We start from the raw sequence: 14,436 nt of genomic DNA, 5'->3' as shown, positions 1-14,436 counted from the left end.
AATATGCATTAATGGATAAAGGGTTGTAATACAAGAAATGAAGAACGCAGGGGTCCGACTATGGTAAAAAAAAGACTCAGAAAGAAAAGGAGGACAATCTGCAAGGCAAATATGTGTCACATTCGATCAAGAAGACGTGGTGTCCACAATCAAGTACATCAAAAGTTAACTTTTCAATGGGTTGACAAAGGTGGCAGGGGCAAGTCGAGAAAAATGTTACTAACCTCGAGAGTCCATTCAAAGACCACAAGAACAAGATGGCAAGTCACTATCGACAAATTCAAGAAACAAGCAAATGAACTTCGGATAATCCCTTTGATGAAGGATTTCAATGGAGTTTCCAATTCAGCAAAGGATGAAAGCCAGAGATACAGTCATTCAATACTTTTGGGAACTAGTACAAAAAAACAACTCAATATTTTTACGGTTCATCCAGAGAGGTTGGAGCGGTTCGACAGGTTATTCAACCGGTGAAAGACGAAGGAAAATTACTAGTCAACCTGTTCCGGGTCTAGAGGATTTAGTCTAAATGTCCTTTTAAATATGTTTATTGTCTCTTAAAAGATAAAACACTTTTTTCCCAATAAAGATTATTTATAATAACAGACAAGTTTTTGGATCAATGCCTCAAACATTTCATGCATTTTTTCATTTTGTATTTTGCATCTACATTTCATTTTTAAGCATTTTCATAAACATGAAATTTCTTCATGGAGAATTTGATGAAGTGGTTTTAACCATATGACACCAGATGGAAGCAAGATTGTAACATTAAAAGAAAAAAAACTGAAATCACAACGAATGAGCCCGATCAGCTGGTTGTACGACTAAGCCTATCAGGATGATATGAGAAAAGAGTCCACATCTTCTAAGGGCTACGATATTAAAGCTGTTTACAGTTACCACATAGGAACCCCCAAACATTTCTTTGAGAACTGTAAGGCGCTGAAGTGCGAGATCTAAAACCTGATGGATTCAGGGGCATGGACAGTCAAAGAAGAGGGCATTGTGTATATCATTTGCACTTAGAGGATTGTTTTGTTTGAACACGTCTTTGATCTTTCATGTTTGCTTAATCTTTTAAACGATTGAATTTATGCTACTTTCTAATGTGGAGCAAATGAACAAATTTTAATCTTTAGTTCTTCGAATATTAAATGAATTAAGGATTCTTTTAATTCTTCAAGAATTATAGATTTTTGAAATATGGCAAGATTATACCGTTCTTATCCTGTCTCAAACCGCAAAATAAAATACATTGATTCTTTACCCAAAATAACTCATGATCATTACCAAAAAGACCAAATTTTGACACTACCTCCCTTTGAATTTTTTTTAAACAATGCCTTTATCTTTTTGATACACCCATACCTTTCTTTGAGTCAATAAAGTCACACCATTATCTTTTTAGACTCAAAATTGACATTTTTATACCATTGAAACCCAAGGCATTGAGTTGTTAATTTGAACATGAGCATTCTTCTAAGACACAACTTGGGGCATCTTGTAGGGAGCCTGAACATTGAGACATATTGGGGGCAGGAAGCAGAAAGAAGAATCCACTCGAAATAATTCTACCATGCATTAATTACACTATTTTCATGTGAATAAAAATAATCTTAAAAATCTATCCCCCTGGGGATACCTCTTCTGTGAAAGCTTTCATGTATGAAATGATGAACGGCTTTCTTTCTTTACCCCTTCACAACAGGAGAAAATATATATCCCTTGTGTCCCCTTTTGAGCCTATAGTAGTTTTCTTCTGATTCAACCCTAACCAAGGATCACTCTCCACACTGGGGGCAAGGTGGAGAAAATCTGCTTGCATGAGTGAAGACATTGATTCAGATGAGATACCGAAAGGTGAACCAAATGCCAAGTGCGAAGATTCAATCAGAAAAAAAGAGAAAAAAAAAGCAAAGAGAAAATAAAAAGAGAAAAAACAAAGGAAAATTGAAGAAAAAAGAATACAAGATGCATATGCAAAGATTCTCTCGATTCAAATGACGCTTCGATATTCAAACTATGAGATTGATCAAGCACAATCATTTCTGAATCACTGAATCACTCCACTCGAAGATCATAGAGCATCAAGAGAAAGACATATACGAGCAGATTCAAATTGAGCAAGATATGATTGAAGACATCAGAATGAATTGATCCTTGGTTCAATTACCCTGAAACACTTGTTTGGGTCTATTTATCCTTTTCTTTCATAACCATGAACCATGGCCTACATTATGTGCCTTAAAAGTCTCTTCTAATCATACATGGATTTCTAAACAGAAGAGATTATCTTCAGATTTCATCCCGCCCATCAGGATTAATCTTTATTTGCAAAAATAGTGTAATTAATGCATGATAGAGAAAAATAACAAAAGGGGTTTCAAGAAGTAAATTACGAATGACGACTTGAAACCAAAGGAGGATTCGAGTTGAAAACCTGAAAAGGTGGCTCGAATAAAAAAACTGGGCAGCTGAGGCGATCGCACGAATTCCTTGATAAGGCATCGCACAATCCGAGCTTGACCATGAAAGCTGGGAATCAGAGAACACTTCCAATAGATAAGCATGCAAGATACCCCATCAAACCTTTGAGCATCAAATAAACAAAAATGCCAAACCTTTGACCAAACACAATAACCTGAGACATTTTTATCATTTCCTTACTTAACTATTTCCCAAAAATAGATTTGATCTTGGCACGTGTCAAACGGCTATAATTTATTAAAGGATTAACAATGTAATTAATTCTTTGATATCCAATGAACTCTAGTTTTATGATTTGTCTCAATTGTAAAACCGTGAAAGGGACAATATTTTCAAAACTTTTGGTTAAACATTTTTCGAAACTCTTTTTTGATATTTTCAGAACTTTGAAAATAAAAAAGAAAGAAAAACATTTTTTTCAAAACAAGACAATCTCTCTAGAGTGGATCTTGGTAAATGACATGTGGCTCTCAAACACAAAACGCGTGCTTAGAATCAATACTGAAGCAAGAAATCAGGAACAATGAGGGCATCTTTGAAGATTCAACATCAAATGTTGGGGCATTTTTTGAGATTCAACATCGAATATTGGGGAATCTTTGGGAATTCAACATCCTGATGCAAATTATCAGACCTTTTGAAGGCATTTCCTCCATATGCAGGAACAAGAACACAAAGCACGAGACTTCATCCAGGGGATAAAACAGAACTAATTCATGTTACATGCATCTTAGACATACTTAAGAGCATCACATTTATCATTTTTTGTATACATAAGTTTTTACAGCTTTTAGAGTCAAGTTTCAACTTCAAGATGAAAAATGCTCGATTCAAAAGCACATGGTGGTTGCTCTACCTCACAGCTAAGGGGCGATTGTCTGACAACAAAACAACTTTCCAGTTTCAGCCAGAGTCAATTTTAACTTCACGGCGAAGGATATTGAACTCAAAGCGACATAATTCGCTCGAGAGTAGATTTCAACTTCACGACGAAAGATATCTAGCTCGAAGCCAAACTTCACAATAAAGGGGTTTCGACTTCACGGCGAAGGGAATCATGTCTACCCGCAACATACAATACTTGGATTTCAACTTCACAACGAAGGATATCCAAGTCAAGGCTCAACTTCACGACGAAAGACCTGCGATTTCAACTCCACGACGGAGGATATCGTGCCACTCGAGACAACACAAGTTCAACTCCACAATGAAGGGACGACTGGTTGTCAACAAACAATTTCCCAATTCAGAGCCAATTTCAACTTCACAACGAAGGATATTGGACTCGAGACAACACAAGTTCAACTTCACAACGAAGGGACAGCTGGTTGTCAACAAACAATTTCCCAATTTCGGAGCCAATTTCAACTTCACAGCGAAGGATATTGGACTCGAGACAGCACAAGCTCAACTTCACAGAAAAGGGGCGGCTGGCTGTGAACAAACAATTTCTTAGTTCCAGAGCCAATTTTAACTTCACGGCGGAGGATATTGGACTCGGAACAATACAACTTACTTGGATTTCAACTTCACAATGAAGGATATCCAATTTCAAGGCTCAACTTCACAACGAATGGCTCATCCACGGTTTCAACTTCACGACAAAGGGAATCGTGCTCACCATTGTCTCTCTTGAGACAGTTTCCAAGTTTCCCTTGAAACAAAATATTTAAATTTGTTTTCATTGAAACTAATTTCGTCTCCCTTGAGACATTTTCTTTTGGAACTAAATTTTGTCTCCCTTGAGACAGTTTCTATTGAAACATAAACATTGAAAACATTTCCCTTGAAATGAATTTTGTCTCTCTTGAGTAGTTTCTCTTGAAACAGAATCTTTGAATATGTTTCCCTTGAAACAAATTTTGTCTCCCTTGAGACATTTTCTTTTGGAACTAAGTTTTGTCTCTCTTGAGATAGTTTCTCTTGAAACATAAACATTGAAAACATTTCCCTTGAAATGAATTTTGTCTCTCTTAAGATAGTTTCTCTTGAAACAAAATCTTTGAATCTGTTTCCCTTGAAACAAATTTTGTCTCCCTTGAGACATTTTCTTTTGGAACTAAGTTTTGTCTCTCTTGAGATAGTTTCTCTTGAAACATAAGCATTGAAAACATTTCCCTTGAGATGAATTTTGTCTCTCTTGAGATAGGTTCCCTTGAAACAAAATTTTGTCTCCCTTGAGATAGTTTCTCTTGAAACATAAACATTGAAAACATTTCCCTTGAAATGAATTTTGTCACTCATGAGATAGTTTCCCTTGAAACAAATTTTGTCTCCCTTGAGACAATTTCTCTTTAAGCATAAACTTTGAAAACAGTTTCCTTTGAAACCAAATCTTTGAATATGTTTTACATTAAACAAATCGCGTCTCACTTGAGACAGTTTCTTTTGGAAGTTTTTGTCTCTCTTGAGACAGTTTCTCTTGAAACAAATTTTGTCTCTCTTGAGACAGTTTCCCTTGAAACTTCAATCTTTGAATACAGTTTCTCTTGAAACACAAAAAACCTTTGAAATTGTTTCTCTTGAAACACAAAAAAAAACCTTTGAAAATATTTCTCTTGAAACACCAAACCCTCGAGTTCGATTACACTCAGCTTCGAGGGCGCATCATTTACAACATAACTCAAGGCTAGAAGGGCTATCTATCACCAAAAGACCTTCAAGTTCGACTATGCTCAACTCTAAGGCACATCATTTACAGTATAGCTCAAGGCAAGAAGGGCTATCTGTCAATAAAATTGTCGAGTTCGATTCCATTCAGCTCGATGACACCTCAATCACACTATTGTCCGGCTACAATCGAGGTTTTTCAAGCCGAGAAGAAGGTCTGAGTTAGCCGTGCCTTAGTAGCAAGAAGTCTTTTTTCCGTCAGCATAACTTAAGTCGAGAAAAGCTATCTATCAGTGAAGACTTTTCGAGTTCAGTTTCATTCAGCTCGAGGGCATATCAACCACATTGTGGAGTCAAGAGATTACTTTCCAGTCGAATTTTTAGCCAATGTCTTTAAACCGAGAAGAAGACCAAAGTGGACTACAACGAGAAGCCACATTCTGATTCAAATCATTTCAAGATGGACTCAACTTCGCGACGGATGAGCCATCCGCAATTCAATTTGACAAGGAGTTATTCTTCAACTCCACTGAACGAAAATTTGTGTCTTTTTATCTTTGTCCTATTTTTCGTTCCACGAAAAAAGACAAAGAGGGGCAGCTGTAGACACTCATTTTCTTAAAAGATAGAACTAGCAAGAGTTTCTCTCCTAGGAGGACTCTTCCACCACCATATCTTTTAAAGCAACAACCACACCAACAAACGTGCAACAACCGAGCAAGGAGTCTAGTTGCATTAGGATTCTATTGTTAATAGGATTCTAAAAATAGTTAGTTTTTTTCACTATAAATACATGTAATTCTCCCCATTTGTAACAGACGATTTACATACAAAATATAGAGGAAAGCACGAAAAATACAAAGGCAAAGCTATTGTAAACGATTCGAAAAGGAAATAAAAGGTAGCATCTTTTTTACTTTTGATTCGGTCTCTTACATTTACGTTTTAATTATTATTATTTTATTTATTTAACTTTATTTATACGCACATTTCTCTTGTTACCCATTTTATTTAATTGTTTATCTTTGCTTTCTTTATCTTATCTTTTATTTAATTTGTTTTTTCTTTATTTTAATTTAATTTATTTATTTATTTCTTACATTTTTATCTAACATGTTTTTTTTATCTTCTTAAGGTCACACCTTTAAAACTATCTAAGGTAAGTAATTGTTATCGTATTTTTACCTTTTAATTTTAAATTACAATTTTCTTAATTTAAGACAACCGGAAAATTAATTGATACCGAAAGGGCAGTTCAAGGGTGCTAATCCTTCCTTGACCGTAACCGACTCCCGAACCCGACATATTTCTGGTAAAAACGCAGATCAGGTAAGATGGTGTCCGACACACCTAAATTCGTTTTAAAGTGGTCGGTGGCGACTCCCAACCCAATTATTTCAAGTCGAACCCCAATTCAGAACCCAACCGAAAGACGATTACGACACATGTATTTTGGTTCATCGACCTTAAGGATGAGTACTAGGATTGTTCTTGAAATATGCTGACGTCCATTTAGAAGATCCAAAAATAGTTCGATAAAATCTTCTCCCACAAACCCCTGGGGATAAAAACTGGCAGGTAACTCATCAATGTCAGATGCCTTACGCGGATTGATATCATGAAATGCACGAAGTACTTCGTCCTTGGTAAAGGTTTGTTCAAATCCACATTCATCGCCGGGGTTATGATCGTGTCAATTGAATCAATAGTATGGCGGCTTGGAAGGACATTGGCAGAGGTGAACAATTCTTCAAAATAATTCAATACCATATTGGATATTTCATCATTCTTATCGGTCCACTGTTTATTTGCATCAAATAAGCTTTTAATCCCTTTTTTTCCGATGAAATTTGAAACAAAGAAACAGTTGAAATGAAATAGAGGTTACGTGCAAAGTTATGAGATTCTAAAAATCACAATGAGCAGTTTTTTCAATGATAGGGTAAAATACACATCTCGTATCCCAATTATCACTTTTATTTCATTTTAATCAGTTAATTATTTTTTAAAAATATATCTAATTTTAATTCTGGTTTCATCGTTAAAAAATTAACATAATTGATGATGTAATATTTCTTTTTTATTTTTCAATAATGACATGACATTACCTTATGGTAACTTGTCAACATCGCTATTATTTTTTATCGATTGGTGGCCAAAATAAAACTAAAATTAAACGTTAGGTATGGTTTTGAAAAAAATAGGTGATGAAAACATAACAAAAGTGATAGTTGCGATACTAAGCATGTAATTTACTCTAAAAGATAATAGCGGTATTATTTTAAGGCTTAAATAAAATAAGTGCCAAAACTATATCGGTTTCATGAATAGGTGACTAAACTATTTTTTGATTGATATCGATGCCCAATGTTACAAACATTATCACTTTATGTGTCTGAGCAGTCAACAATGTTAATTTCCTCCGTTAAGTGACACGTGTCACAATTTGATAATTTTGAAATTTAGTTTTTCTAAAAAATATTAAAAATATTATTATATTTAGAAGAAAAAAAACATAATTTCTCTTAAATTACAAAAAAGCCTCAAAATCTCTAAAATTCCCAAATCCTAACCTTAACCCTAACTTCACCTTTATTTCTGGCCACGACCACCTCTTTTAAAACCTCCATTGTCATCTCCGTAGTTAGACGATGTTATCCTTATTGTGAGTCATCGTGGTCTTCGTGATGGTCGTCGTTTCGTCGATTTCGTCAAGTTGATTTCATTGCAATTTCGTCACGATTTCGTCGCTATTATGGTGATTGTTCGTCGAGGAACAGTTCTTCGGTGGAGGAGCGATCAGGTGGAAGTCCAATCAATGATAACGACGTGCAGTATGGGTATAAGAACTAGATTTAAGGTTTTTAAAGTTTAGGGAGGTTTTTAATATTTTTGAAAATTTCATATTTTTTAAATATATTTTTATTTTTTTAAAAAATATAATTTTAAAATTTTTCAGATTGTGACATGTGTTGGAAAAAATTAAAGCTATTGACTTAAAGTAATAACGTTTGTAACATTATACGCCAAGATAATTCAAAAAATAATTTAAACACCTATTATTCAAAAACGCTATAGTTTGGAAATTTATTTTATATATAAGCCTTATTTTAAAAGTAAACTACTCCAATGGTCACTAATGTTTGGGTAAGTTTTTGTTTTCACCACTGATGTTTCAAAAGTCACAAATCGATCACTAACGTTATCGTTTGTTAAAAATTGGTCAATCGCCGTTAACATGTGTGACGAAAAACACACGTGGACTGTTAACAACCATTAACAGACTTACCTGGATGGTATAACTACACAAATAGTCCATGTTATTTATATATTCTTTTAATTTGATTCTAGTTTTAATAAATTAAAATAAATTTACCTACGAATCAGGAGGTGACATGTGTTATTGGTTACATACCTGTCATGACACATGTTATCATTTGATTGGAAGACTAAATTTATTTTTAATTTAATATATTTAATTCTACCAATCAAAGGGTGATACATGTCACCCTCTAGTTGGAAGAAAATAAAGCCACAAAGATTCAAGCGAAGGGATTTGACTATAGACCCTTGAGTGAAATATTACAAGGCAAACCATTGAACCAAGATAAGCATTTGATATATTTTAGACAACAAATGGTATATATATTGTCTCTTAGTATATAAATACTTTACTCAAAATTAATAATATGTTATATATCTTAAATTTTAAAATTATCTCTTTCTTTTTTTAACTTATTAAATATTTTTATTTTTGTCTTAATTTATTAAATATATTTTGTTTTTACTTTAATGTAAAAATATATATTTTATCTTTATCATCACTTAAAAACATATTTTTTAAATATCTTAATTTGAAATATATTTAAATATTTTACTATTAATTTAGTATAAAAATATATTAATTTTACATTTAGATTCTATAAGTGTTTAAAAGAATTATACAAAATTTCATAAAAATATTTTTAAGAGATTAATTTGTTCAAGCTCAAAATTAAGAGGACCTAAAAATTGTTTAAACCAAAATATTTAGTCACCAACAATAACTTTATTATTTTAAATTAAAATATTATTTTTTAAAACGTGTAGACAGTAAACTATTGTTTTATAGTAAAAAAAAAGTTAAAATTAATTTTTAAATATGATGCAAAGATTAGAAAATAAATATAATATAGATGCAAAAATAATTTTTTTGCAAACAAAAATATTTAATAATATTTAATAAGTTAAAACAAAAATAAAAAGATAATTTTAAAATTTAAGATATATAACATATTATTTTTTTTAGTAAAATATTTACATACTAAGATATAAGATATATACTATTTATTGTCTAAATATATTAAATGGTTACCTAGACTTAATGGTTTGGTTTGTAATATTTCACTCAAGAGTCCTATGTTCAAATCTCTCACTTACTTATTTATTGCTTTATTTTCTTTCAATCAGAAGGTGACATATTGTTAACGGTAAATGATTAATTTATAATAAATGATAACGTTAGTCACAGATTTATAATTTTAAAATATTGAAAACGAAAATTTATCCAAATACCAGCAATTATTAAAGTATTTTACTCCTTATTTTAATGGGGCGCCCTTTAAATTCTATTACGTCAGCAATCCTACTACCAGTAGAGAGTACCGAGAACAAAGTCACAAACAGTTTCACTCTTGAAGAATTGAAGAAATGGGTAATTTTTTTTCTATGTTGCTTCTTAATTATTTTTAGAATTGATTTCCCCTTTTTTATATGAAATTTTGATTAATTGAAGAAGCAAAAGACGAAGATTCAAAGGAAGGAGTGGCATCAATAGCATTGTTGCCGGAAGGGTCTCTTTCAGGACATTTCGTTCAGCTTCCTCAATCTATCTGTTATGGACTTCATGGCACCGGTACTTCCTTCTTACTTGTTATATTATCCTCGCCTTTTCCATTTTTCCTCTGCTTTTAACTTGCCATACTGCGTTCGGTTCTGTGTCTTATCACTGCACACAAACTGTTTGTATTTTTGTTCATAAGTTACACAAATGTCTATAAGTAACTTAAAAGTTGGCTTTATGCACACTTTTTCACTATATCTTTTATTCCATGATTAAAGAATTGGCTTGTCAAATGGAGTGCAGTAGAGGTGAAGATTACCGCTTGATAAAGCTCACAATCATAGACTACAATGTATGAATCTTATCCGAAAAAAATCCGCATCTATCTATTTATTTATTTATCTGTATCTCTGTATTTTTATTTAGTATCAGTGTGCCGCAGAATAAGAAAGATCATACCGTTGTAGTGGAGTGCAGAGGGCATGATGCTGCTCGGTTCCATAACCTCAATCATGCTCATGGGTAAGTCGATGTCAGCACACACTTCTTCGGCTCGTTAATTCCCTTCGTATACGTGTTGTCCAACATATGTTTGGATATAGCCCTCAAAATATATGAAAAGATTTACTAAAATTTGAGTATACCTTTGTGGGATACATACCCAAATCGGACTTTTATGGTTTTACCTGGAGTTAGACTTTGAGTAGCATATTCAGTTACTATGTTTCTCTCATTCTTTATTTTGAGTGATTGAAATTCATGCTTGAGACAGGTGGGAACAGGATGTTGTGGATATGGTTGAACAAAAAGAAGTGAAGAAGATTTCGATCTCGTTCGAGTGCCAGACACTGAAATCCGACAAAGCAGCTGAAGAACATATAAAGCAGTTCATGCCTAAATTATTCGGACTCGATGCTGTTGGTATGTGATCTATCCTTTTTTCCTTTTACCAATGTTGGGAAACTCTTGTTTACAGTGCTGCAAATTGGCTATCGAACTGTCTTAGATTCATGGCAACTTCAATATAACCTAAGCTAATTAAGTTTCCTTCTTCATTTCTTTCGGATAGGACCCTAACTTCCTAGTTTTGAATATTTGCAGTTAATATTGGACCGATGAGCATATCGGGAATGGACTTTGAAGCAGAAACTGCAGATTCGAAGCCGGAGTTACCAAGTGCTTGAGGTAGATTTACATACTTGATGAACATATGAAAACAATATAATCACATATTCATTTAGATGTCCTTTTGTGATAACTTGATGAGTGTATGCTACAATACTGCTTCGATAGATTCATCTACGTATGTAACGGTACTGCTTCGTTAGAATCATCGGCTCTGTTCGATACGCATAAAAGAAACAACGATCATATGTCCTCTTCTTACTAAGCCGACATAATATCATACTTAACTACAGCATTTAATTCACCTATGTAGCTAGAGTAATCCATTGAACTTATTAATAGAGATGTATAATTAATAGTTATGTGCAAAACGTTTGACAATGAAATTAAATTCGTCACAAAATTAATATGATAGCTGATGATATGATTAAGATAATGATTTTTTATTTATTTTCAATCCATCTACTATGATATCGATCTTAACATAATTCATGACCTTATTAATAGATATATATTTGAGTCTTACAAACATAAAAATGTATTTTAATTAAAAGGATAATTCCCTAAATCTTGAATTCTCAACAAAATATTAAGTCCAAGTTTGAATCCTATCACTTTCACTCTTGGTGGACAATCTGTAAATTCTTATGTAAATCTCAATTGAGTCTTAGGTATATCCTGACCCTGGATTATGGAGCTAACCCTTACCTAAACTTTTTGTAACAAAAAAAAAATTCTCAACAATAAATCTATGTATTATTTCAAAGTTTGTTTTTATTTTTGTTAATTTTATTTGATTTTTTTATTTTTAACTAATTTTATCATTAATTAGTAACCTAACAGTTACAAGAAATATAAAATAATAAATTAATATTTCAAAAATTGCAAACGCAATACTCTAAAACATTACTTTACTTTTTTTTATTATTGTCCAATTAATAATTAACAATAAAATTAAAAAAATGAGAAGAAAGATCGAGATCTTCAAATAAAAAGTATATAAGAAGATTAAAATATATAAATTAAATATAAAGTAGTATATGTTCAAAAGACTTCCAATAATAAATATTCGCACACTTTTATAGATAGTGTACTTGAATCGGATACTTAAAGAGGTAATAATAAAATTTTAAAGCTCTAAAACTAATATTTTTTTATTGTGTTCTTCCTATTTTATTAGATTATTTATTTATTTGACTATTCATTTTTATTTATGTTTTTGATTTTATCCTTAAATATTTTTTTTCAAAATCATACTTTAAATTACGTCTCATTTTTTTTGTTCATCCACCATTAAAAATTAACAATAACATTGGCATAATATTTTTTTATTTGTTATTTTGTTTTCACCGTTAACAACTCAATAATATATTTAATTGATTTTATTCGACCAAAAAAACAATCTAATCTTAAAAATGATACACCATTTATTTTTTGAAATAAGAAAAAATATTTTAATCTATAAAGTATTTCAAACTTTAAAAATTGTTTTATTTTTATTAATATTTTTATAGTATAGAAATGAATTATATTTTTAATAATTTTATTATAGCAAAGCAGCATCAAAATGGAACACAAAGGAAGATACAAGTAAATGATTCACAAATTATATGATAGAAATCAATTCATATCACAAACAGAAGCAGTCTATGAAAAAACATATCAAAGATCACACTGCACACCAATGGTTAATGAAGAAGTTGATGAATCCTTTACTCACTGGCATAGTTTAATGAAGTTCTTGCATCTTGGAGGGAGATGGAGATCACTGTTTCGAAGGCACCAACTAAGGCCTTCACCTTCTTTTCCGGGTTCGACAAGTTTCTTCGATGACTTCATTAAACAAACCCTTTCCATCTTGCTTTCCCACCACATCCTGCTGCCTTAAGACAATCTTCCCCTCACCATGTTCCTTCACATTTGGATCACCATTATTGGCTTCATTGTATGCAGAGTCCGAGTGATGATCGGCTCCGGTCACGGTATACTCGGATTCATCTCGAACGGGCGGAGACACTTTAATGGTACAGTTTTCATTTACATCAGATTCCAGCATTACATTCTCTGTCTCCAGCTTGATAACATACAGCGTTTTCTCCTTAACGGTGTTTGCTTTTAGTGAATTTTACCGCTTTCGTAGACCTCGTTCCGAATCTTCTGTGGAAGCACAACCTTTAAGTTCATGTTCTTCCTTGCAGTCAGGCTTATAGGTCCTGAAAGAGAAGCTCTGCTTAGACCTTGAGACAGGGCATCAGCAGGAATAAGCTTTTCGGGTCGAGGCTTCGTATTTGAAGTAAGAGGCCGTTTAGAAAAGCTCTTCCCATTAGCATTTGATGAAATTTTGTTTGCATATAGTCACCCGGAAGGTGATGATCCGTCCTGCTGCATGTGGGATTTAAACCTGGGTGAAGATTTGGGCTTCATTTTATCCTCAGACACTTTATGTATGGTAGAATTATTTTCATTGCAATATAATACAAGAGTTCTCTTACTTTCATCTTCTCTTCAAATATTATCATTATTTGTTGTAATGCATGCATGAGAAAGATATAGAGTTAATTGCATTATATGTCTCAAATTATTATTCTTATTTTAAATTTGTTTTAAAACTTTTGAATATTTTAATTTTATCCTCAAACTATGGCTTTCATTCTAAATCAATCCATAAACTTTTAATTGTTCCAATTTCATCCCCAAACTATGACCCTCATTCTAAATTAGTCCCCAAACTTTTGAATCTTCCAATTTCATCCCAAATTCATCCAAAATTGTAAATAGTTTCAACCATAGTTTAACCTAATTTTTTTCCAAACATATAATAATATAATTTGGCCTAAAGGTTCTATTAACAAATGATGTGATTAGTATATACATATAATTTGGGATGAAGTTGAAATATTCAAAAAGTTTGGGGACTAATTTTGAAATAAGATCGTAGTTTGGGGATGAAAGTGTATGTTCAAAAGTTTGAAGATAAATTTAGAATCATAGTCATTGTTCAATTAAAAACATAGAAACCAATTTAAAATAAAGATCATAATTTGAGGACGTATGAAACAATTAACTCAAAGATAAAAATAAGTTTAATAATGGATTTATTTCAACTTCAATTAATAATTATATAGTTAAAATTTAATACACAGATTGTGTAAAATTTAATTTACATAATATATCTATTTTTCATAATTTATTTTACATAATATATCTATTTACCTTAAACCTAAAATTCTAAATTATAAACTCTATAACTTAAATAAAATACTTAAATAAAATATAAAATCTATAACCATAGGAAATTAGCAATCCTAAATTAAGATATAACTAACCCATATTCATAAATATATTGAAAAACAATACTTTTTTTTGTTGCATCAGTCATCTGTTTTTTT

The 14,436-nt window shown here is 32.0% G+C and overlaps 1 protein-coding gene across 1 annotated transcript; it reads left to right on the top strand.

Annotated features, from left to right (window-relative positions):
* Window positions 1-9,704: 9,704 nt before the first annotated feature.
* Window positions 9,705-11,135, top strand: LOC120165728. Its single transcript, XM_039175206.1, has 6 exons — window positions 9,705-9,793; window positions 9,875-9,994; window positions 10,201-10,274; window positions 10,365-10,444; window positions 10,695-10,843; window positions 11,024-11,135. Exons 1-6 carry the CDS (start codon window positions 9,790-9,792, stop codon window positions 11,104-11,106), a joined length of 510 nt encoding a protein of 169 aa, XP_039031137.1. The 5' UTR covers window positions 9,705-9,789; the 3' UTR covers window positions 11,107-11,135.
* The last annotated feature ends 3,301 nt before the right edge of the window (window positions 11,136-14,436 follow it).

The sequence above is a fragment of the Hibiscus syriacus genome, unplaced genomic scaffold (assembly GCF_006381635.1).
Source record: "Hibiscus syriacus cultivar Baekdansim isolate YM2019G1 unplaced genomic scaffold, ASM638163v2 tig00000329_pilon, whole genome shotgun sequence".
In the NCBI taxonomy this organism is placed as follows: Eukaryota; Viridiplantae; Streptophyta; class Magnoliopsida; order Malvales; family Malvaceae; genus Hibiscus; species Hibiscus syriacus.
This window is presented reverse-complemented; position numbering and strand designations above follow the sequence as displayed.

Bases quoted from the DNA above. Each gene is read 5' to 3' on its own strand.
- LOC120165728 (XM_039175206.1), top strand. The intron at 9,995-10,200 runs GTACTTCCTTCT...CCATGATTAAAG, and splicing joins TTATGGACTTCATGGCACCG to AATTGGCTTGTCAAATGGAG. The intron at 10,844-11,023 runs GTATGTGATCTA...GAATATTTGCAG, and splicing joins ATTCGGACTCGATGCTGTTG to TTAATATTGGACCGATGAGC.